This window comes from Temnothorax curvispinosus, unplaced genomic scaffold (assembly GCF_003070985.1).
Source record: "Temnothorax curvispinosus isolate PA1 unplaced genomic scaffold, ASM307098v1 QBEX01005835.1, whole genome shotgun sequence".
In the NCBI taxonomy this organism is placed as follows: domain Eukaryota; kingdom Metazoa; phylum Arthropoda; class Insecta; order Hymenoptera; family Formicidae; genus Temnothorax; species Temnothorax curvispinosus.
Window position 1 is genome coordinate 280,453 of NW_020215615.1, and position 25,304 is coordinate 305,756.

At 43.2% G+C, this 25,304-nt stretch overlaps 1 protein-coding gene across 1 annotated transcript in view; it reads right to left on the reverse strand.

Annotated features, from left to right (window-relative positions):
• Nucleotides 1-25,304, reverse strand: part of LOC112455100 (nuclear pore complex protein Nup88) — a 64,900-nt gene that overhangs the window by 16,295 nt on the left and 23,301 nt on the right. Inside the window, exon 2 of the mRNA XM_025016805.1 lies at nucleotides 1,212-1,381. Coding sequence (XP_024872573.1) covers nucleotides 1,212-1,381 — 170 coding nt within the window. The remainder of the gene's footprint in view (nucleotides 1-1,211; nucleotides 1,382-25,304) is intronic.

The window sequence follows — 25,304 nt, forward strand, 5'->3', positions numbered from 1 at the left end:
TTTATTCCGCCGGTGGATTAAGAGTCATCGTATTTCGCTATTAATTATACGCTTAATTCAGAGGCGAGTTTTTAGTTGTGGGCGATACCTATACCTTTATCTCGAAATATTTTGTAAGTCTCGTATTACGATACTCTAAAAAACTCCAAAAATTTATTTTGCTTAAAATCATCAACATATATGTCAACATTACTTTAGTTAGATATGTTTTATAATTGCTTAGCTCTCTTTGTGACTTGTGACTGTATTATATGAGATTGTGATTCTATCACTGACGAACAAGGTATAATAGCGCGATATTACAGAATGGACATTAGGCACGGATGCACGAAGGACGTTCAGGATACTGATCGACTACGATCGACTGCACCGTGATCCAGCGACGCGCGAGCGCGTGTAATCTCCAACGGCGCCCGTAATTGCGCGACGTTCTAATCGCCCGAAAGATTACGACCGGGGGTCGGAGCGCAAACGGGACCGGGGGCGGCGGCGGCGGTGGTGGCACACACTACCGGGTAATGTTACGCGAGACAGTAGTCTCGGGTGGCATGTGTCGTTGATGAGGCGGTTAGTATTCAGCGGTGCTTCCCGGCCCCCCGGAACTTTTGAAAACTAACCGAGTAAAGCCACCTTAATTCCATAAGAGGGAGGCCGAAGGGGTTCCCCGGGCGTCACCGTAACACCCTCTTAATTACAGGATATTAGGACGCCTACGGGAGACGCGGCGACGGCGCGCGGAGGGAAGGCAGATAGCGCGATTTATTATCCGCCGCTAACCTTATCTCCGTTTTTACGAGTCAGACTTTCTTGGTGCGCGTTTTCTTTCCGGATGGTGTGATTCGGCATGCAAGGGGCACCGAAATGAGACACCGATCGTCGACATCGGTCGCTCCGGTGTTGCTAATAATTTAATTATTTTGTCGCATTCCCGTGAATACTCGGAGAAACCGTTAACAAATACATTTCAACTAATATGCTTTACAAACTTTTTAAAAGATCTGAAGATGTATATGTGATTAAGAACAAATTGCTGTGGTTCACTTACATAATTGTTTTATCGTGACATGATTATCCGTATTAAGATCTTACTTTTATGTGAATTAAGACTTAGATAAGCAAGTCTTTCTTTATTGCTTGCATAATATTCAAACGCAATTTTCATAGAGGCAATACAGAAATTTCCAAGATTAATGTATACATTGTATACTCACGTGCAAAGAATCTCTTCTTTGCCGCCTTCGTAAACGGCATCCTTGCCCCATCGTTTCGGCAATTCCATGAGAGCGATGCCCAACTTGCCCCATAGTGCCAGTTGCGTTGCTGTCTCGTTTATCAGTACGTTTGTGACCTCAAATATCGGCGGATCTGTTGGTTGTAGGGTCTATAAAGAATAAAAAGTAAAAAATATTATTAGTACGTGGTCATAAATATTATTTCATCCTAATAACATTACCGTTTATAATTTTGCTAATGCGATATAAAGAATTGAAGTTAAGATTTCCCGATTTCAAATTTTAGTTGCCTATAAAGATCTATGAAGAAATCACTTTTAATAAAGATACAAACGCGAGAGAGATACACGTGAGATTAACAGATATCTTGTCACAGGTAGAATTGCATCTCGTTTCTGTAACGTGGATACGTCCTCGTGCATCCGTAAGATAAAGACTTCCGAATGAAGATCTCATCACACAGCTGGGACCGCGCTTTCATTAATTAAAATTCTAAGAAGGCAGGCGAAGCGAGAAAGAAAAGTAGTATGTCGCCGATCCCGAAAGCGTTCTTGCGCGAGGTATAAATTCATTATTACACGAGCCAGTAAGCACGCCGCAGGATTCCTCGCCCGATCGCGCCGTTTTCTTTTTGGACCCTTCCTCCCTTTCCTTTTTTCCACCCTCCCCCACCCGTCTGTCTACCTATCTACCCGCGAGATATCTTACCCGTCCCATTGCTCCTCCCGCTTTCCGAGACGCGCATCGTCTATCGATTAAAAACTTTATAATACGATCCCGCTCCTCGTTTGTTTTCCAGTTTGATTTTTATCGTGCTGTCCCGGGAAAAAGGCAGGTGCGCAACGTCGCCCGCTCTTTTCCCCCATCGCCAAACCTCCTGATACCTCTTCGACGTTCTTCTCCGCCACCCCCGTCGTTCCACCTCCTTGCCCCGATATTTAATTTCGAACTAAGTTCGCCAACGCGAACATCATTACGAGGCGGCATCCCCGCAGGTGGGGTATCGGCGTGTATCAAGGGGCAATTACTTTTTTTCCTACCCAGAGGCTGGTTATTCCCCGGGTTTCTCCGATAGGGGAGACTTCTTCGTCTCGATATATCGGGTATCGTGTCTCGCGTTCGACGTGGCCTCGCGAAAGCGCAGACGAAGCAAACGAAATAAACTTGCGCGAGGTATGTCGTGGATCTTTAAAGTAAAAATATTTTTAAAGGTATAGGTATAATGTGTGTGTGGAGATACATTCTAACAAAATTTTATTTCTTTCGAAACTTATGCTTACCAAGAATCATTGCGTCACTAAATCATTCAACAACTATACTCTTTTTCGCATCGCGAATAAAATGATATAATATAAAATTCAATTAAATCATGTTTTTCTTTTAAAATTAGCAAAGGACTATATTGATGAGTATATTGATTTATATGATCGACAGAAAATCGAATTAACATTGCGATAGCGTAAAAACGTATTCACGCGGTGGTTCATCCAGGACACTCCGGTGGCGGCGAGGGGTAAGGGTTGGTTGAAAGCCAGGGCGCAGTAAAGGGTGTCGGACGATGGTACGCGCGGAAGCGACGGCACCGGAGTATGAGCAGGAAAATGGAAGGGTATAAAAGGGGTGGTGAAGAGCGGGAGGAAGGGGGAGAACGGGATTCCCGAGTACCGATGCCGACACACCGGCGCGCGAGGCTGTAATGCGTTATTAATGAACACCAAGAATTTCATTAAAGATTGTTTGTATATCAAACTGTCCACTAAATTATGCCCTATAACCCCCGTGGCGCCTTCACGCGCCTGGAAACTATTGGCTGCCGCAATGGTGTTGCCTTTTCCCAAGTCCCGCGTAGCATTGATAACCCGCGAGGCAGGCAAAAGCCACAATCGCCGCGGTAAAAAGCGAACAGGCTGCTTTTTATCATAGATATCGGTCGCGCTCATCGCGCGTTTTTTCCCTGACTGATTCACGATTCGCTCGATCGGCCGACAACGCTCGCAAAATTCGTCGTCCGTCGAAGTCAGTTATTTCGCGACCTTTGGGACATACATTATTAGGAGGGACGATATAGGTAGTTGGGACGTGGCGCGTGCGACGAGAAGCAAGAAGGACGATATGTATGTGGAGAACAAGAGAGAAAGAGAACAAGGGTTGTGAGGGCGGGCGGATGAACGGCGAAAAGGCAGAGAGAGATAGAGAGAGTGAAGAGGGTAGGGCACGGATGGTGCGTGGGTGGAGGGATACAGTTAATCGTTGGGAAGCTATTAACTTCGGACTGGAATGCCCCATAGCGCCTCATTTCGTTCAATGCAAATTTATACCCGACGCCAACCACCTAGCGCGCGCTCTTCGTTCTCTTTCGGCCGCGAAAACCCGAACTGGAAAACGAATGTGGTGCTCTATCAGCGATAATTCTTTTTTTTTTTCGCAACATCGGTTTTGGATATAGTTCTAGTGAATGAAGAAAGATCGGGTATATGCAGCAATGAAAATATAAATTGAAAATGGCAAAAGTATGTATAATATAACTCTAAAATAAACTGAACAATTTTTAAGTTCAATAAACATCCAACATAGATACGTTCAAAACAGATATGCATATAAAAGTGTTATACTAATTTCTTAAAAATTATGAAATGTTCAAGGAACTTGAAATATTTTGTAATTTGTAAAAATAAAAAAACACAATCGACATGAATACTATGTAATTGATACACAAAAGTGAAAAATATATATATCTGGGTGAAATCTTCGCGAGCTTAATAGGGATCAGGACGGCGAGGAAGATTCAGCTTCTTCAACTTATCCAATTTGGTTGTCTCCTATCCTTGTAGACAATCAACGTCGTAATCGGTGACCCGGTTCGCAGCATCATGAAACTTGGACCCTTCTGCTTCCATCGCTGCCTCTACCTCTTTCTCCCTCCCTCTTTTCCCCCGATCGTACCACCGTGGTGTTGCCTTATTAGTTTAGAACTTAGGTTTACCGTAAAGTCGCGCGTGTCACTTATGATCAAAGTCTGCTTGCCAGACGACGAGTCTGAATTTCGCTTTTCGTCGAATTGAATGTCTTAGGAGACCAAGGAGAATTCCAGATTGTATTTGTGATAACCGTCGATTCTCGTGCGAGGTCTTTACCACTTTATACATATATATGCATATATATAATTTCTCAGTCAAATATATTTATTGGTGAAATGCTGTAAACAGAATTAAGTATTTATTTAAGTCGGTGCGCATGCGAATATTTCGACTAATGTCTGGAGAAAGGCGCACGATTTTTGGCGATGTATTCCTTTCGCATTGTAGCATTTAGTTGGTGTTTGCTCGACACAAACATCGGTCCAAGACAAATCCCGGACGCGGATTGTCACAGCCGGCCGAAATATCGCGCTGGGTGCGCGCGACTTAACGCGCGAAATTGCGCGCGTACGGCGAAGCGGGTCTGACAAATGGCGATGTAACGGGTGCTCAAGATACACATAGTTAACAGCGAGATGCGGCGCGGGTTGACTAACGACGTCGGGCGTTCTCGCGCTATATAATTTCAAAACACACGCGGGCACGCGGCCGAAATGTCGCGTGTAGAGCGGGGGACGGGGACGCGGAGGGTTGACCCCGACGTGCGAACATTGCGAGCGCCATGACAGCGCCTTAATATGAACAAATGCCGGACTATATCTCAGCTTGGGTTTGCTTTGCATTATTCGACTAACGTCCTCGTTTGCCATCCTTACGTAGGTGCCTTACATTATGACGACCGCTCTTCGCGCGGAATGGCTGTATGCTTCTCTTTTCGCAGTAACGCGCGTATTACCGAATGTGAATTGATACAAATGCAAGGGGGGTGCGTGTCACTCGCGTGGCGACGCGACGTCCGGATATATATGTCTCCAAAGTTGGGAACTAGGGGCGCGTCTCCTATAAAATAATATATATTTCACGATAATGATAACGCACGCGGTACATTATGCTTTTATCAATTTGCGTGACTACGTGATATGTATAACGACGTTACTGTAGACGCGTGTTTATATCAACAAGTAAAATTATCATTATCGATTGGATAATAGTTCTGTTGCTCGACTCCTCATCAGCGAATAATTTCTCGTTTCATTTTACAGCGTATTAAAAAGACGGAAAAGGAAGAGATTCGAGAAGGCGAGGGAAAACGTTTAGAGAACGAGTCAAGAAGGGAGGCTAGCTCGGGATATAAGTCGGATTTTAAGAAACCGTGACAAGACTCGAGATGTCTATCCGACTGGTGCTTAGCGAGAGTTCGCGCAACGGCGATGTTAATGGGTCCCCGCTTTCGCAGGGGGGAAAAAGAAAGAAAAAAAAGAAAGCGAAGATACAGAAGGAGAAAGACGGAGGAGCGGAGGAGTGCGCGGCGGGGACCAGGGAATGGATGTGTTCACATTATACCCTCTGTTCTTTTAATTTCTTCAAAGGACCCAACCCCGCGACACCTCGAGCATCCTCGGCGAAGCTTGCAGCCTTCACCCCCTCACCCTCGCCTCCGGATTAATAAGGCGTCGACAATATAACGTCTTTTTTTTCTCTCCGCGCCCCCGAACGGGATGGCAGACAGCTACCTAAAGTGAATGAAGGCTCTCGGTAAGAGGAAAAGCAACAGGGAGGATACTCTCTTACCGGTACTTAACGGCGGGATGAGTCGAGCTGCCGTTAATAAATGTGTTTCTAACAGTGGAAGAGAGAAAGAGAAAGAGAGAAAGTGGGAGGGGACAGGAACAACAGTGCGGAACATGGCACTCTCTCGTTAGGCTCTGCCGACGACGACCCCGAGGAATACGTCTTAACGAGGAGAAAACTTTTAAATGCGCGGAAGCGTCGTTCATCGACGTCGAAACCGGTCTCGTCTCGCTGCCTCTTTGTCGTGTCAACCTCAGCAAACGCGGGATCAATTGACGATTATTAATCGAGTCACGTGAGCCGCATTTCAGAAAGCAAACACAGATGAAATACAAATATGCATTAATCTCTTGCTGTTAAAAAGATTTTTGAGATGTAATAACTGTAGTTTTATATTAAATTTAAAACAATACACTCTCTACATATATAATGTGAATATATAAACAATTATTTTTCAAATATTTCCAGATATTCGTAGTCAAAAAGTACCGGGATAAAATCTTCGGATTCAAACTCGTCAGTATAGCGACGAATAATTCTCTTATATTACGTTGTGAACAATTCTGATCGCATAATAAAAACGCATCGCTTCTTCCCACGTATCGATCGCGGAACATCATTTACGGCGTTTTATCGCGTGCGGACAATTCTAGTCCTACGACGGGACGTTGATAAAGGTCAGTTGATTTTCGGGGCCGCGGCCCCGGAGCGTTGCTCCGCTACCGCTGGGACAGAGCAGCCACGGTTAATGAATCGACGTAATCAGGGGGTTGCGGGGTCAGGCGACGAATGACAATCGAGTTTTGTATTAATGCCCGACCGCGCCGCACCCACGGCGGACACAGCCATCAGGCTGATCGCTCGTTTAATCAAGCGAGCCGCTAACGCGATTAACTTATTGCGTACGCTCTTGCCATTGCGTATACACGTGAGACACACGTGAATCAGCGATATGCGCGAACCGTAATTGCCATTTTCTTTCTCCTCGCCCTCGCGCACTTCCGACACCCCCCTTCTTCTCGTGAAAGAATTCGCCGATATCACGGGGGCACGTCCATTCCGCCACGATTATGCGTGCTTGTACATTTCGTGGCCACCCCTCTTTTTGATATGTTATCTTTCGCATTCGTCGGCTGACTCGATACAATCGACCAGTTCTGCCCTGTCATTCCCATTAATTCGACTCGGTGTTGTTTAAACCGAGCTACATTACATAGGTACCTCACGTAATATAAGCGCGGTCACGCGGGACAAAGTTCGCGGATTGCTTTTCACGATATTAAAAGAATATCAAAATTCTCTTTCGCGCGTTTATAGAATTTGTTTTAGCCGCACGGATTGTTTCTGTGCGTTTTTCGAATGCAGTTCTTATGCAGAGAGAGAGCCGCGATTCCCCTCTCCTCGTGCGCTTCTCGGCGAAGTAAAATTCCTTTCGACATCGCTGCGGCCGGCGCCTCTGCGGTTGATATACCCGTATTTTCTGAAGTGGAGATATGCATACTTTATATATATACACATGTACTTGAACGTACGCCCTCCCAGCCGGACATCTAAGAACCGAGGCGCCGATGTTCGCAAGCATGACCGCGACGTGCACATATAAACGCGAATGCCTGGTGAATGGTCGCGACCAAGTGAGTATTCCAGCTGTAGATTATGACAATTTGTAAAAATATAATATCGATTTTCGTTGTGTATGCTAGCATCAAACAATCGCGTTATCGTGTATATCAGTTAATAAATTAAATAGATAATAATGAAAACAGTTTAGTGTTAATAAAGTTTCAAAAATTCTTAATCATGTGACGTTGCATAAACACATTTTATTTCTTTGATGTTCGCTTAATCGGTGTAAGATGTAATTAATCCATAATAAATGAATTATGGGTGAAGAAGAAAAATGATAATTTATGTAATTTTAATACATATAATTAATATATATAAAAACAAATGGTCTAAATAAGAATCTTCGTTATATATATATATAATAATAAATTCATTATTTATATTTTTATGCCAATAAAATGCAAGTCTACAATCATCTCGAAAGACTGAAAGAATCTTACTGCAGCTTTTTATGCCCTCGCGCGACGCGATGTCCGTCGCTCTTCCGGCTCATTTCCGCAAGTAAATGCGCTCGCTCATTTTATACTTCGGCCACGAGGCGCCAATGTCCGCACGCATGACCGCGGCACGCACATAAACGCGAACGTCCGTGTCCGGTGAATAGCCCCGCAAACTCCGTACAATGTAAGGATCGGTAGGTGGGCGCGGAAGGTTACCGCCTGGACCCTGCCGCAGGATGGGAAAAGCGCGAAGAACGGGGTAAGGGGTGACAATGGCCGGGAGGAAAGGGGGGAGAGGTGACGGCTACACGGGGGACGATATAGAATTTTAATATAGTGGTTTACGAGCGCGATTGTCCGCCATTTTACGGGCGGTATAGGGCGGCCATTTGAATTCTTAGATCTGCATACTTTGCGGAATTGCGTGGCCGGGCTGGCACGACGATGGGTAGCGTCGCGCGGCACGGATAGCTTGAGGCCGTCCAACGTATGAGGAAACCCACCGGAGTGCGTACGCGTATAAGGGGTGTCGCGAAAATCGCGCTTTTTCCCCGCGACATTCCGCGATCGTATCGCTTCTCGATTATCAATGTGATATCTATCAATGTGTTGATAATTAACGCTAGTTACTTAATCGATAAAATTTTTATTCTAGCGCTAAAGCGATTGTCCAGTCGAAGCAAACTGAGAAAGAAGACTCAAGCAAGATTTCGATCTTTGATCAAAACTTGTCAGTTTCAAAATTTCAAATATCTCAAAGCTGAATCCGTCATATTATTTTCAATTTAGATTCACTCGTATGTATGATTTAGAAAAAGCACTCGACTTCTGCGGCACCCTGTACATAACTGTCGTCGCATCACGCGAGCGCTCCAACACCCTGGTAGTCTCTCTATATTACGACTTAATAAAATAATAACGTAAGCCTTGAGGCACAGCGGCACGTTTCGCTCGTGAGTGGTTGCGAATGGAATTGGCGGTGGCAATTGCGAGTGTGGAATCACCGACGGGGACGGAAGGGAGAAATTTATATCGCGATGACCGCCATTTGATTACCATAGAATTCGAGTTTCTTCGATCCGCTGGCGGATTATTAATTTTTCCGCCCGTTATTAGGCTAATGGGGATGATGGACGCGAGCATTTTATTGTTATAGAATTTTCGTGTTAAGGGGGCTATTCGAACCCGATTCCGCGAGTTGCTGAAACACACTTACATATAAGGAACAAAATCTACCGTTCGTACTTCCGTTTTTAAATTAAAACGTATTTGACTGCCTGCAAAAACCGTTCTACGATCATCCACCGCGAGAGAGTCAACCCCTCGCCCCGGGGGTTAACTTTCGGTCTCTTTCCGCTCCTGCGATTCGAAATTAATGGTTCGGGGATCGAGGGGCCTCATTTGGCGCACCTTAATCAGACGAGGAGCCCTTTAGGTATCCGTAATCGTCCGAATACGCATCTCCGCGCGCGACGACGACGACGACGGAGAGAAGATAGAAAGCGTAAGAGAAAGAGAGGAGGGAAAGGGTGGGAGAGAGGATGAGAAAGAGGAGAGCTCTCGCTCTTGCGATATAAGCCGTATCAGTTATAATTTATAATGTTATGGCGATTTTATGTATATCTTGCCTCGGCCTCGGCTTCCCCCGCGCCGAGAAGTATTATTTAAATTAAACGGGGCTAAACTAAAGCGAACCGGGGGGCCCATCGAAGTGGCGGAGAGGCGCCGCGCGGCGGTATGCAAATTATTATCGCGGGGCGATAATTTAAATGCATATTTCGCCTCCTATATCATTTTATTATTGCCAGCCAAGTTAAGTCGGTCCGTGGGCTAACGTTTACGAGGACGGCGTACTCGCTTTCCGCCGACCGGGGGGGTGTTGGTGGTAGTGTATTACCATCACCACCACCATCGCTCGCCCACGTGGATTCCGTATTAGAAACGCTATCGAAGCGTTTTCCTCGTATAATCCGTATTGTTCGCCGCCTCCAGCGGCATAATATCCTGTCGGATAACGGCCAGCGGGCAGGATTAATACCCGAGGACTAATTGTGTACCACAGGAAGCGCTGGCTCATCCAGCCCCAGCCCCATCTTCGAGATATCCTTAGCGCTGCTGTGTCACTTCGCGCCCAATGAGTCACCTCGGCTAATGATATATATCCGACGAGTAAACTCCGCAAGTAACATACGGCTCGACATCTTTTTCAACGCGCTAGATCTACCGATCTGGAATAATATCCACGATCGAGAGAACTTAAGATCATTTGTTAAATAATAAAGATAAATTTATTGAAAGTTGTTTGTCTTAAAAATGATTATTAAAAGAATATTGGTTTGCATAAAATTGTGGAATAAACTGAATAAAAACTTTAGAATTTCAATGGATTAATGAACTATCAGTATTTTTTGGATAAACTCTTCTTAAAAGGCTTCTCAAAAATATATGCCTATAGAATTTGCTATCCAAAATCTCAGGAAGTAATTTTCTAGGCTACATTAATATAGTATGGAATTTAAATTTAACAATGCCAGAGTTACTTTAGATCTAGCGCGGATAAGTTGTTACGTTTTGCAGGCAATGCATTTCGAGCACGTATGCGCGTCCAAAGAAGACGCACTCGCCCGCGTGCTTATCCGCGCGTTACGAATTCTCAGGACGAATCTGCGAAGTCCACGGTTGGTTCTGCTTTTTCCTCCTCCTCCTCCTAACGGTGCCCTTTAATCCAGATTTACATTTCACGGAACAATAGCAAGTAGATCCCGCAAAAGATTGTGCAGAATGTTACATTCGAAGTTTTAAGGATCTCCGAGTGGAAACGCCGCCCGTTTCTACCATCGCCGCTACCATCGAGGGTTACGGGGACATCGGTCACGTCCGCGTACACCGCGTACCCCCCAAACGACGAAGAAGGGTTAAAACCTGCGGGCAGTATTTTAATTCCCGACCGTTATCGCGCCGGTGGCTCGGGTCAGTAGCGAAAGATACATGTAAGTTGACCCCGCCCTCGAGACCTCTCTGGACGCTTATGAATATTAATTCCGCCCACCCTGTCCCCCTTCCCCCCCCTGAAAACCACGTCTCTCCCTCTTCCCTCAGGAACCACCACCTACGCATCCGAAAGCGGACCCGACAGGAACAAATTAGATCTTTCCTTCCATACATTTCCCTTTTATTCGCGCGACTCCTCCCGAGCCATCGCCGGACTCCGACCCGCAATTCCTGGCTGCTCTCTAGCTTTGTCGAAAACACCGTGTTTTTTACACGCCAGCCTGTGCATTGTTGTGATACGTAATATCCTCGCCGTGACTGTTTCTATCAGCACAGGGGAGAGAAATATATTTCTCGCGAGAGAAGGTGCCTGCCCGGTGCGAAGCCAATAAGACATCTCGTGATCTCGGAAACTGTGGAGAGAAAGAGAGAAAATTCTGGCTGTTATCGATATATTTTTAATTACAATATATCGCTGTGTCTCAAACCTGCCTAGAAGTATTTTAAAAAGGACAGATTTTATAATGAATACGAAGGAATTTATTGCTGTATCTTTCAAAAATATCTCTCGGTATCTCTCAGTTTCTAACTTGCGACTCTAATTCCGAAGGGTGCCGGTTTCAGCCCCGTGTTTCTACGTAATACACCCTCATGTAGATGGGCCACGCGAATATACGCGTACGTACAGGCGCAGATACGGCTCGCCCGAATCTAGCAATCTCCTACCCGGGAATATAACTAGGAGTTAAAACCACAACGCGAGTGTCGTATCTTAGGCCCTCTCGCGGCATCTTACGACGTGGTTCTCCATATTACGGCTAGATCTTATTATCAGACTTTCATTCTCGTGTACAAACGCGAAGATCCCTCGACGCGCCAACGCCAATGCACTAGTCAAGGAGCCAGGAATAATTCAACAGGGAAGAAAACATTAAAGCCAAAAGTTATATCTAACATGTGTAGATTCAAACGTGCTGAATTAAAAGTATCCGAGTAAAACTCGAATTTCTTTCATTGTTTTACATTAATAAACATATTAACTCCGAGTCGAATATTGTACTTTTATTTCGTATATGCACTACGACACGGCAGCGCCTTTGTTCAATGTTTGACCAAATCGATCTATTCTACTTTTCGAAAAGATAATATCGTTTGAAACTCGGTCAGATTCTTTTTTAAACTGATGCAGTCGTTAACGATTCGGCGGTGATCCCGCTTATATCTTTGCCGCAACCTATGAGATTAGCGTCCAAAGGGAGTATTCGAATAAATAACGAGGTAAACGAACGAGTAAACATAAATATTCGCAAGTTCCACGGGGCGTGTTCTCCCAACTAGTCCACGACGTGACTTAGCTCACCGCGAGAAAACGACGAGAAGACCGTATAACTCCGCAAGAACTTCTCGTCGTTTCGCGAATTTCCGTCTGCGCGTTCTTACGCGTATATGTATATGCGGGCCCCGTGCACGCCACTATTTCGGTTCGCCTTAATGGATTTCGCAGTAATTGTAAAATATCTCGTGAGTTCTCCGCGCGCGTGCATTTACGAGCGGACACGTGCGCATCCTGTACACGGGCATCCTGGTTTAATTTCCAGTCCGCGTGTAACAGGTAACTTTCCGAAGTACTTTCCGAGCGTATCCGACCGAGATTTATTTTAAAAGCGTGACATATGTAAATCAAAACTTTGGTTGGTTACCTCGACCTTACACGCACTATCCGATCTAGGATCGCAGTGTAGTGCTCTCAAGTATTCGAGATCAAGATTTTAGAGCTTAATATAAACAATATTACGTTAATATATCAATGAAAAGTTGCGACGGATGATAGAAAGAACGTCTGTTAACTTCGAACTTAAATCAGTAAAAAAAATCTTTTTGCGACTGCGTATAATGAAGTAAAACACTGATATGTTCTATATACGGTTTCGAGTAGCCTGACGAGATTTTACAGAGATCCGGCAAAACATATTAATGCTCGTTTGTTGTTTTCGCGGATGTCGGAATGACTAAACCGAGTTGTCGCACCCTCTGCATCCCTTCGGTCCTAAAGGAGGCTCGACAATGGAAGATGAAGGAGGGGTCGCCGTCGTGGGGGGGTTAAAGAGACCGACGTCAAACGTTAAACCATAATGCCCGCGCCGGCAAGAATGTCCCCGCGGTAGTCGCCCACGTAAAGTGGCCATTTGTCACGTTATTACGCGCGTTTGATACGACGTGTGGAAGCCCACGCCACGGCACGTGCTTTCTCTCGGGCCTCGGCCGCGAGGGAATGCGACCTTACCGCGGTTTAAACGCGCGCTCCTAATGCGAGTCGATTTAAAATATAAATTCTCGGCGATACGTATACTCGCGACTGTAAGGGTTTCCCTCCCCTGGCTCCTTCCAGTCTGTCTCTGTGAAATTCCGGACCATACGCGACTAAGCGCGTCGCTTCTGCGAAGAGCGCCTTGTCTGTGGATATCGCGGTGTGCGGGGTACATCAAATTCCTCATACTTCTCTTCTTTTAAACTAACGGTACTGTCATCTTCCTTAACTAATGTGAGTTAATTTTTCTTTTGAGAAATTCAAAGCACAGATAATTCCTAAGCCAACGATTGAAATCGTCAAATTCTTTAGCGCTTAAGATTTAAAGAATGAATAAAGAAAGTTACTTTCCAGGGTAACTTTAATGAAGTTTTTAAGCGTAGTTATGAAAATGTTCAATATTGAAGATATTATTAAAAAACTACAAGAAAAGACGTCGAACGAGAATTCCTAAATAACTCTCGTGCTTCTCACAACGGTATATTGCCTCAGTATTTCGCGCTGGCGTGAAAATCGCTCACTTCAAGCAATCATAGGAGATAGGGAATATTCCCATTCGTCAGGTTGTCGTGAAATGGAGTAGAGCTCCGGGAAACAAATGATCGAGCAGTCGAGGAGAAGCGTCGTTGAAATACAACGTCGGATTGCGAAGGCGCATTATCATATTCACAATTTGCTTATGCACCTTCTTCACGTATAAGTATTCACGCTTCTACCGACATTCGACAGCAATATTGATGACTTTGTAACTTATTAAATTTATGTTCGGGAAGACGTATGATATATTGTGTAATTTCTGTATTGAGAAATATAACACAAATTTAAGAAAGACACAAGTTTATATCAATGAAAATATACGAGTAAAGCACCGAAGACTCTGCGATAAGTATCAGTCTCTGCACTTCCTTTCAATATATCCTTCTCAATCGATTCCATCATAAAAAGAAACGTAGACAGTCGCCAACGGCGCAAGAACGACGTATCGGAACGACGGCGGTCGATTATGAAAATCATGGCGATTGCTCATCGGCGACGCAGTCTTTTTCGGTCTTGGGACGCGGGATTAGCAACGGAAGCGAGTCGGCGACGGGCGCAAGATCGTCATATACGTAATAAATAGGAGCCATCCGTAACCGCGGCCGGCCGAACTGCTCCGTTCGACGCGGCGACGGCGACGGCGGCGACGACGCCCCGAGTCCCGTCGGATGCGCCGACTGATGCTTTTTGCCATCGGTAATAAATTACCCATTGCGATATTTCTTATTGTTAGCGGGGTGCTACCGAGTGCGTCTGAGGGCTCGATTGGTATCGTGGTCTCCATGGTATTTATATATAGCCGGTGTCGCGGTCGTTAATCAAAGATATATGCTTCGACCGCGCCACTCCCCGTGACGGGCCTTTCCCTCCTCACTATCGACTCGATCTCGCTTTTATTTTTGTATTTTTGTAAGTCGACGATTGCGTATTATGTAATGAAAGATGCTTGACGTCCTTCGTCAATTAAAATTTGAATGTGTGACTTACTTCTCGAATTAGATATTTTGATATAAATGATAATAGTAATTGATAATACTCAAGTGGTAATCTCACTTGAATTTATGCGTCGTAATGCCAGTTATAATGAGATGAGTAAAATGCGCAATTTACCATTAAAGCAAGATTAATATGCGATAATAAGATTAAAGTTATTCGTGGAAAAGATAGAGGCGATAGATCGAAAGCCGAGAGCTACTAAATTTGAACGTCGTTTGTAAAATTTCGCCGAATGGTAGATTGGAGGAGCATTAAGAAGGCCATTATTCGGCGAAGGAAATCGTGTCGTTATAGGCTGCGGAAAGACGGTCGCATTTTCCGAGCCATAAAGATCGGATATTGCGAGAATTATTCAGGATAATTTAAATTGCGTGTCGTCCCCCCCTTCCTTCCAACGCGGCCGTCGATTTTCCGCGAAACGCGTTCTCTCCCAAAGTAGACGCGCGGTATAGCGCGTTGCCAAGAAAACAAGGGCATAAATTATGTACAGATAGGTACTATAATTTAAATTGCGTTCCACGCTTCGGCATTCGCGATTTCGGAACCGTCGTAAAATTCAAATCAGCTGCCATTATTTCCTCGCTCCAGACACTCTTGTATAATCGAAAGATTGCCACTAAATATATTTCTGCGTATCGATATCAGCTATTTTGCAAAGAATTAAATCATCGAATAATGAATTATATTCAATAAGTAATCTAATTCTCGAATAAGTAAACATACGTTCTAAGAATATACTTCAGAATTAATGAAGTACTTATGCTCATTTCTACCAATGTAGATTAACTTTAATCTTGGTTTAACTTGCTTTCTATCTTTTTCTAACTTTTAAAGAACTAGGAAAAGATGACAGGTAAGTTAAACCAAGATTAAAATTAACCTGCGTTGATAGAAATGGACATTAATCAATCGGTGACAGTCTCGCATCGTAATCGCAAGTAAAACAATTTGTTTTTTTTTTTACTGAAAATAATTAAAGTATAATTTCTGCGAATTTTACGAAATGAGAATTTCTGGCTCTGTTTCGCTCTAATGTATATTTGTAATAACCAAATATTCAATGTTGTTAAAACTCGAATGTACTTTTCGCTTTTATCCTACGTCCGCGAGGATCAAATAAGGACATCTTGTCGCATGGTAAAAGACAACGGAGTTACGCTCGTCTGAAATAAAACGAAAACGCAGAAGAGCTCTGTCGATTTTCGTTCCGCCTTTGCCATCGCGAGCGTCTGAGCTGAATGCCTGAGTTCGTTCTGGGCTCGTCACACGTGACATAAATCTATCTATCCACGTATAAGGATATAATATGAGAATCGGATCCGACATTACGTATGATGTATGATGCTTGGCGGATACACCCTTGGCAATTCTTCGCCTTTCCTCTCTTTCTCCGCTCCGCGTCGACGCTGGAATTCCGTGCTCCGTATATTGATGCTCCAGTTGTCCTAAACCTCGCTCCCCCAAAAATCCACGCGAGAGCGTGATGTATAAACACGGACGCACACACGCGCACGTGGAGGAAATATCCTCTTCCCAAATGTCAGCTTAAGCGATCTTCTCTGGTTTTGTCTACTTCGAAGCTACTCTTGGATTCACAGCTATCGTTTGATGAATCGGGAGAAGTTGCTATTTAATCCTTAGATCAGCCGTAGATTGCGACGAGGGTTGCGGTACATGAAAAATTGTTTTGCAATGAAATATTAATATTGTTGTCCCTCTGAATTATTGGGAGATTACCCGGATAAGAGATAAGAGCATCAGACTATCATTTATGACGTACCATGGCGACATGGATTTACGATACGAGGTATATACAATGTACAATGTACGCAATAGAGAAAGTTTAATATAACGGACAATCATAACATTTCGATGTGTCTAGACATTCGTTATTTGATTATCGAAACGCTCTAAAGGACGGTATATTTCCTTTCTCCGGCGTTCGCCGATGTTGTTCGATCTTCCATCGCATTAAATCCCTCACCGACACGGTTCCCGCAATCACCCTCTCCTTCCAAGGGCAGGCAGAGGAAGCCTGATGCTAATAGTTTAATTGAATTCCGATTATCCGAAGAGGCCCACCCCACCGCACAGTTTCGCAGTTCTGTTGTGCTATGAATCAAAAGCAGGGCGCGCCTGCAAGTGACGTAATTATTGAGACCTCGATTTCGCTAGAAGCGACCCCGCATTTTCCTCTTCCTTCGCCGTTGAATGAAATGACAGACGCATTAAAATATTAATGATCTGCGGTATCGGAAACAGACTTCGAAAAACGGCTCCGGTCGCCCCGACCCCTCTGCCGGCATAAATCACTGCCAAAGCATTGATTCCTTGCTTTGAGATGCCGTCTTAATTCCACCAAGATGTCATAAGATGCCATTCAAATTTCACGTAACTATATTAAACTCTTTATAAGATTAAGGTAAAATCTTATGTAAATTTACATAAGATTTTACCTTAATTTACCTGATATTTAAATATCACCGATGATTTTCGTTGATTATTGCACAATAACGTCACATAAAGATTGTTATAACAATAATCGAGTAAAATATTTTAAAACAGAGTAGCTAATATCTGTACAACAAAAATGATCGTAGTTATCGCTATAATAATAATTTTAGAAAATAGTTATGTAATTTTTGTCTTTGTTTAAGTGTTCATAATGTGTAATATACGGTTATCTTATGATTATCTATATATCACAATAATTAATGTGGGAAAAGAAGTACGTTCCCACGCATTCGACAAGTTCATGAATTTCAGCCGTTAAATTCAATAAAGAAGTTAAAAAAAAGGCATTGAATACGCAAAACGTACGATTAATCTTTCTGGGATAGCGAGAGCTATCGGGGAGATGTTGCAGCACGGCATATGGGTCTGATATCGAGAAAGGATATCACCTGTTGCATCCGGAACGATGGGGTTGGGGTCACGAGGGTTACGGTTCGAAGGCTATTCAGGAGTTCGGGGTAGAAACGACCCTCGATTGGTCGTGTAGTGGCCAGCGAGTGGCTATATCTCCTCAAACGCCGTGTAATCGGAGATACCTTTGCGCTTTCTCTGCTCAAACGCAAATCACCTTAAAGTGACGTATCCTAGGGAACGATTAATAATCCATTTCGCTTTTAATGCAAAGGCTGCAAGTGAGAAAAATATAAATAATCAATTATACAAATTTCATTTAAACAGTGCAAGTAATATATTATGATGTCGATTATTACTTCATTAATTAATTAAAATTTCAAGATAAATCTTTTTTCACTCGATAGTTTGTTTTTCGAAATAATAAGGATAATTCTGAGATCGCGCACGGTGGCACTTGCGCCTCGTATTACCAGATGATTTCACTCGCGCGAACGTGCCGAGCATAAATTTATACACAGGGGGTTTTGATCGTATTATCTTCGAGTAGCAAACGTATAGAAAGGCAGCAAAGCGAAAGAGGGAGAATAAGGTATAGGAGAGACATCCGAGGCCGTCGATCTCGACCTAGGTCGAGAGAGGGTCCACTACGACGGAGGGCAGGCTGGGATTCCTGTGGGATTCCCGGAACAAGGTTGGAATGCTTTATAAAGGGGGCCGATGACCAGCGTTTTACGGTCAAAGTAATAATCTATTACTTGGCAAACTGTATAATCATATTGATTAAACAACCATTGCGAAGAATTATTAAAACTTTGAATGTCATTAATTTTAACAATCTTGCAACTCATATACATATACATCTAATAATCACTTTGTTTGCTATATTAAACATTTGTAACGATAAAGAATAATAGTATCAGCATTAATGTTTCTTACTAACATAATGTGTTAAAATATGTTAATACATAATTTTTTTCTATAATTAAAATAAAAAACTTATACTTTTGGAAGTTATTAAAAAACGGACGCAAGAGCACAGTCAAAGAAAAAAAATATTTGTGTCGATAGTTCTATAATTAAACGTTCTGATTAATATCGGCGGATAAGAGAGTTATTATCACCTGCCATTAACAAAGTCATGGTTCGCGTGGATGTACCTAATTTATCAGTGATTCGTGGTATTAGGGGTAACGAAATGGATGAATGAACGAACGGACGAAGGAAAGGGAGTAACTGTAGGGATGAAAGAAATTCCAATAAGAGGATGAAGACAAGTCCGGGTAAGAAACGAGCCCATTTTGATAATGGGTTCGTATACGGGGACCAACGCTACGTGACTCTGTGGGGATTTAGTGAGCCATCGCTGCCGGATCACCGTGGAAAGCGAGGACACTTACGTGTGCGAACTGACACACGCGAAGCGCGAATAACGCGCACATCCATAGATTCGTTCCATAGATAAGTCGGAACACTTTCATCTCTTTCTCTGAATTATGACTCGACAGCGCCGTATATTTGCTTTCGCCATATATATATATTCAAATTTTGATAAATTAGTTTTACAATTAGAAAAATCGTAGAAAAAAATGGCAAGAAAAGTATAAATAAAAGAAAAATGGATCTAAAACGATGCACGATCTGGAATGTCAAAAAACAGTTAACGGTGCATATAAAAATTACATAAATTCACATTTTTTTCTAAATTTTCCTTCGTGACTATATTTTTCGCAAGATTTTTGCTAACAGTTAAAAACTGTGATAATCTTAATGAGCTCTAACGAATGTAGTGTCGAATGAGTTAATGTTTCAAGCAGAAAACCCTTCTTTCTAAAATCGTACTCTTTATTTCAGTGTATTTAATCGGTCCTACCGTCATTAGCACTCTTTCCCGACGAGAACTAAAGCCAGGACGCCGTTGCGGTTTACGTCGAACCAGGTGCCTGCCAGAAAGGTTAATTTTAACGAATTCAACGAAGCAAGAGAGGTCGGAGTTTAACAGGATAAGCTAATTGTGGGGTATTGGCTAAGAAGTCGGGAGAAATGAGGATGTGGTGACGAGAAGCGAGAGCGGCATAGAAAGAGAGACGGAGAAAGAAGGGATCTCTTCTCCCGGCACTAGTCGAGGATCGTTAGCAGCCAGCAGGCGACTGGAATTATAATGCAGTTTCTTACCGACGATCCGGGACGAGAATTCTGTTTTCCACGAGCTAGCCTTCGATCGAGACGAAAGGAGCGGCGAGCCGAGGAAAAGATATCACCGCCTGTGTCTTTCAGTCGTTGACCGTCTCAACATTGCACAGCTAACTATAAATTCGGTGTTTATTCTTATATATAAAAACATGAGTAATAATTGTGTAAATAAAAAACCGGACGAAATTGCTATTATTGCAAACCGTTCGTACGATAATGTTGCTCATTTCCAAAAATAAATTAAGTTAAAATTGTAGATAAATGTAGATTGATTTTACATGTGTATGGATACTTTGACGGACATCCTACGGATAAAGAGAGAAATAAAAATGAAGAATTCTCTCGGATATCATTAATCATTCGCAGAATCATCACTGAGCTATCCATTTGGAGGACGACGGGCATATAATAGATATTACGGTCGAAGGCCGTATACTTAGATGGCTTTATTTCCGGTGTAACGCATGTGAAAGTTAAAGCGAGCTCTTAAAGACGTCGAAATAAAAATATTTCGTTTATTTCTTCTGTTAAGAAAAGTGTAAAATATCGAAATTATTAAAAACGTGATTAACAAAATATTTTTAATATGTAATCAAATAATAAGTTTAATGCCGTGAGCGGTTTGCATCGAAGACAATAACTAACGCTAAATTCAATTATCTCTTTCTTACCTAATAAAATTAAAGATTAGAAATCGCCGATTTGAGATTAACACGAACTAATATCGTTGCAGGGAATAGATTGCAACAGATCCAAGTTAATTTATATCTGGGTCGAATATTTCGACGTAGCTTGAATCACCAAAGTTATCTGTCATTCGGAAGCTTTCGGTCTTCAACCGAAAGACTGAGCGGGAGAACGAAGCGAACCTCCTCAATCGTCGCTTTATACCAGAGGATTAGATTAAGTCCGCCAAGAAAAATCTATCCAACCCCCCTAGGACGTCTCGCTACATTCCGAGGGAGCGGACGAGCTGGAAAAAAGAAAGCCAGCAATATGGCCGGTTGTCCTGACTCGGATCTCTCGCGAAAGATATCCAGCTTTCGCGAGAGGGATAGTCGACGGAAGGTCCAATGAAGAAACGACGGAGAAAAGAGGTTGAGTCTCCGAGTAAGGGGAGTGAAGAGAGGAAGGCATATGGAGGGTACCACTATTCGTAGGTAACTCAATTTAGATCGAGTGCCGAGCATTTGTTACGGAGGCACGGATCTGCGCCTCGTCCTGGCCCCCGAGACACGGCACGTTTTTATTTCCTATTATTTATCTGGATAAATAAGTCAGTCGCAACTCCCTCAGCTTGGACTGCCGGTATCTTTTATTATCGAGGACATTCTATCATGAAGATTTACGGAACAATGATCGGAGTGGGTTTAGTACGACCGAAACGTTGGACGGAAAGGCTACATAATTAACCACTTGAGTTAGAAGTTACTTATAAGAAAGTTATTTGTAATAAATAAAATGAGATATTTACTTGTAATCTGTTCGGAGCTAATACGAATTTTTTATGGCATTGCAGAATATTTCCTTCCTTTCCTAAACGAAACGGTAGTTTGTCACAAAATTGATAAATATATATAAGACATACATACATGTTCAATTTTCAATTTAACATACATTTCTAATTTTCTATATAAAAATGTAAATAAAGTTTAATCATGCATGGAATAATGCAGAATAATTACGAATGTACGCTTGCATTATTTTCAATAAAAAATGATTATCAATATTTCTGTAGGATAAAATTCTTTAAACGGTTAATATTTATTTGCCAGTTGCTCGCACAAGAAAAGAGTTAAATAATATATATAGATATATTCCTAAAAATGATACATGTATCATGCGGTGTGTTTGATACGGCACATTTTAGGTCGCTCGGCATACACGAGTGCGGTTGAATATGGAAGTAGTAAGCAGAGCATAATTACAATGAGCCGAAATTACTAAATGCGCCCAAAACGTTTAACGAGGGAACGGTGTTTCAGCATCGGCGAATCCGCGTCGTGTGTTTTTGTCACGTGAAATTAACGCGCGCGCTCGTGGATCCAAATGGTAATACCCGACAACGACAACGACAACGACAACGGCAACGACAACGACAACGACGACGACGTCGTCGGCGACGATGTCGACGGCGGGGTTAAAGGTGGCGGACGCGAGTTACATGCGTATAATAATCATTACGAGCCGCAAATGCTCGGCCCTCTAGATCCGGCGTACATATAGAGCGGTGCATAGAAACGGTTGCGACAGCCATGAGAGAGCGAGAGAAAGACAGACGGGGAAGAGGGTGAAAGGAGCGGAGATGAGAGCGTGAGATGGCATATTCGGCAAGGATTAACCGCAGAATGTCGGTGCTGTTTACGATCAGCTCGATACATCCCGCGAGCCACGCCGCGGATAATTAATTCCGCGAGCCGAGCGATAACTTTTTTAATTAGTAACACGCGCCGGCGGAAACGTCGTAAGTAATACCGGAAGTCGGACGACAGGACGGTTATCGCCCGACGCAGACTCTCTGGACGAGACTCTCATGAATGTTGTCGACGCGGACGGTATAATTATGCTTTTTTTTAGCATATGATAATTTCCAGAGAAGAGCTGCGTTAAAACTTGGCGGGTCTTCGTCGCTTTATCGTTCTGACGCGTACTGTTCGTTTCCGGATTCGTTGCTCGATGTCGACTCCACTGCCGTCGAGTTTCAGGAAATTATTCCCTTATGTTATTCTGCCGACATTTAGGAAATTATCTCCCACCGAGTAAAAAATAAAGTAAAAACTGATTCTCTCGCTGTTATTGTGCTGAAAATTGCGTAAAATTTGGCACGTTTACGATTCAGTTGCCGATCACATTTATTTAATTATTTCATAATTATCGAATGTTCTTAGTTAATTAAATTGTTTGTTAATTAAATCTTTCTTTTAATAGAAAAGTGTTTAGCGTTCTTTTTCTAAGAATATTAAATTTTTCTAAGAAAAATTAAGAAATAAAATTCAAGTACGTTCATTTCCAATATTTAAAATGCTATCAAAATGTGAATGCGTATAAGTTCTACAAAAGGGACCGATAGCAGAAAAAGATCGTACGTAGGGAAGTCGATTTTCAAAAAGTTGCCAGCCGAAGACCGGAAGGTCCTCGATGGCGAACGCAAATGGGGTGGGTCAAAGAGGGTAGTTCGCTTCATTGTTTCCGCGGTGTAAAAGGTAGGCTAACAGCGAGGCTAGCGCGAGGGAGGCTGTATCAAGGGTTGAGAGCGACAAGCCTGAAAGAGTGAGAGAGAAAGAAAGAGAGCGGTGGAGAGTTGAAACGGGGTAGGGGCCTCGAGCGATGCCGGGGGTGCTCCGCAAGTGTAAATGCCAAGTGAACAGTTCGAGTGAACAGCCCTTCAGTACTCGCGGTGGCTCTCGACCTTTATAATCCGGGCATAATTACTGGGCGGACGGTAACGACGGCGGTGGCGGCACCCGGCCGCTGCCATACACGAGAGATTAATTGTTATTAATTATTTTCCCGCGGTGGGTAATTGCGTCATCGTAGTGCCACCGCCAGCGAGTATGTGGGCCTCGCCCGTTCAACAATGAGACGGCAACCGGCAATTCTCTTCACAGGCCCGGCCGGAAGCGGACGCTCGAAAAACTGCAATCACCCATGCACCCCCGCAGACAGGCCTCCTACCGGAGTGTGGTGGACTCTTTCAAACGCTGCACTTCTTGGCCACAGAAGATTCGGCTCGAGTGCCATACCGAGTTCCCACTGGGTTCTTTTTGACGCCTGTTCTCGGATTTCTGTTTGAGATTGCACTGAGGACTCTCCGCGCAGCCCGATTTCGCCAATGACCTGCTTGCATTATTCGGAGATTTCGGATATGATAATTTCTTAGATTAGAGTAGCTTTCTTCTTTTTATCAATTTTCATCGAATACTTGATAGTCGTGAAGCGATAATAAGAAAACGATTAACATTTCGTGTTATAAAATTTTGCTCAAGAGAAATATATAAAAAAGAACTATTACATATTTTATATTAAACTTTCGCACTGATCAACAGTAGATTAATTTTTTACGATATACAAAGCAAGATTATATTATTATATACAAATATAAGTTTAAACTGATATAACGCACGCAAGTCATAAATCTATAACTTCTATAACAGTGTTATAACGCAACGGATTTAAAAAGCGACAAACAATTATCTATATAAAATAAATAATGCCGATAATTATCCTGTTAACTTAAAGCTTTCATTGTACATTGGTGGCATTTAAGATATACAAGCATACATCTCTATCGAAGGGCACTTTATCCGTCAGCTGGAGATATATCGTTTAGGATACCGCAAGAGACCGTGTCTCTTTCTCTCTCGCGTGACACTAATCGCTTACGACGTCGTTTCACTAACGGCGGTCAGCGCAATAGCACTTTCGTTAGTACGACCATTGCTTCTTGGGGAACGGCAAGACGGGTCGCGACACCCGAGGCGGAGGGTATATCGGATCAGAAGAGATCTTGTTGTTTGTGACTGAAGTGGGTGCAATATTCCGAGCGCGTCCTTCAACGGTTAGCCCTGCCAGGGTTCTGTGTGTATCGGCTGGACTTGCTCCAGAGGGAACGTGTAAGATTTAAGGGTACTCCGGGCGTCATAGGGAGTGAGCTACGTTAGATACCAAAACGACAGGGTTCACGCGTTACTTCCTCGGTTAATTTATGAATGCAAGCCACAACAGCGTTACAATTCTGACGTATTTTACATGTTGTACAAAATATTTAATTATTGCACATGTTCTTCGGTAGAAACACAACCAAGTAATTTTCTCCTAAAAATAATTATTACTCTAATTAAAATGTAAACGTTTATTACTTGATAATAATTATGTATTTTATTAGATATGAAGCTAAGTATCCGAGAACTAACATAAGAAAGTAAATTTTTTTAAATCAGTACTTTGTTCATCATCTTTTTCAATAATCCTAACCAATCATATGATCACAGCAAGTACGAAATATATTCGATCATATCCATGATTTCAACAGATGTTGCACATGAAGTATGTCATAATACGAAAGCAGAACTTGACGATCTAGACCCGAGGGAGACGCGCGTGAGCTTTCAGCTAGGCTAGGTAGACAAACGCAAGTCGAGAAACCCCAGCAGTAACAGCGGCAAGGGATGGAATGTGCTCTCTCCGACGAAACGTAAAAGAGAAAAGGGGTGGGCGAGAAAGATAACACACGAGACGCGGCGTAAGAAAGAGACAGACTCAGCGTGAGGAGTCTCACACGTGGACGAGGAAAGAGTGCGAGAGAGCGAGAGAGGGACAGAGACAGGAAGAGAGGGAGTAGAAACACGGGGTGGAGTTTGGTCGACCGAGGCTGTCCGCAATTAAAATAATTCCCTTTCTGCCTGCAGCCGAGCGGAAAGAACTTACCAGCACCCTCCCGCGGATACCCCCGGGGTGCTGCCCTCCT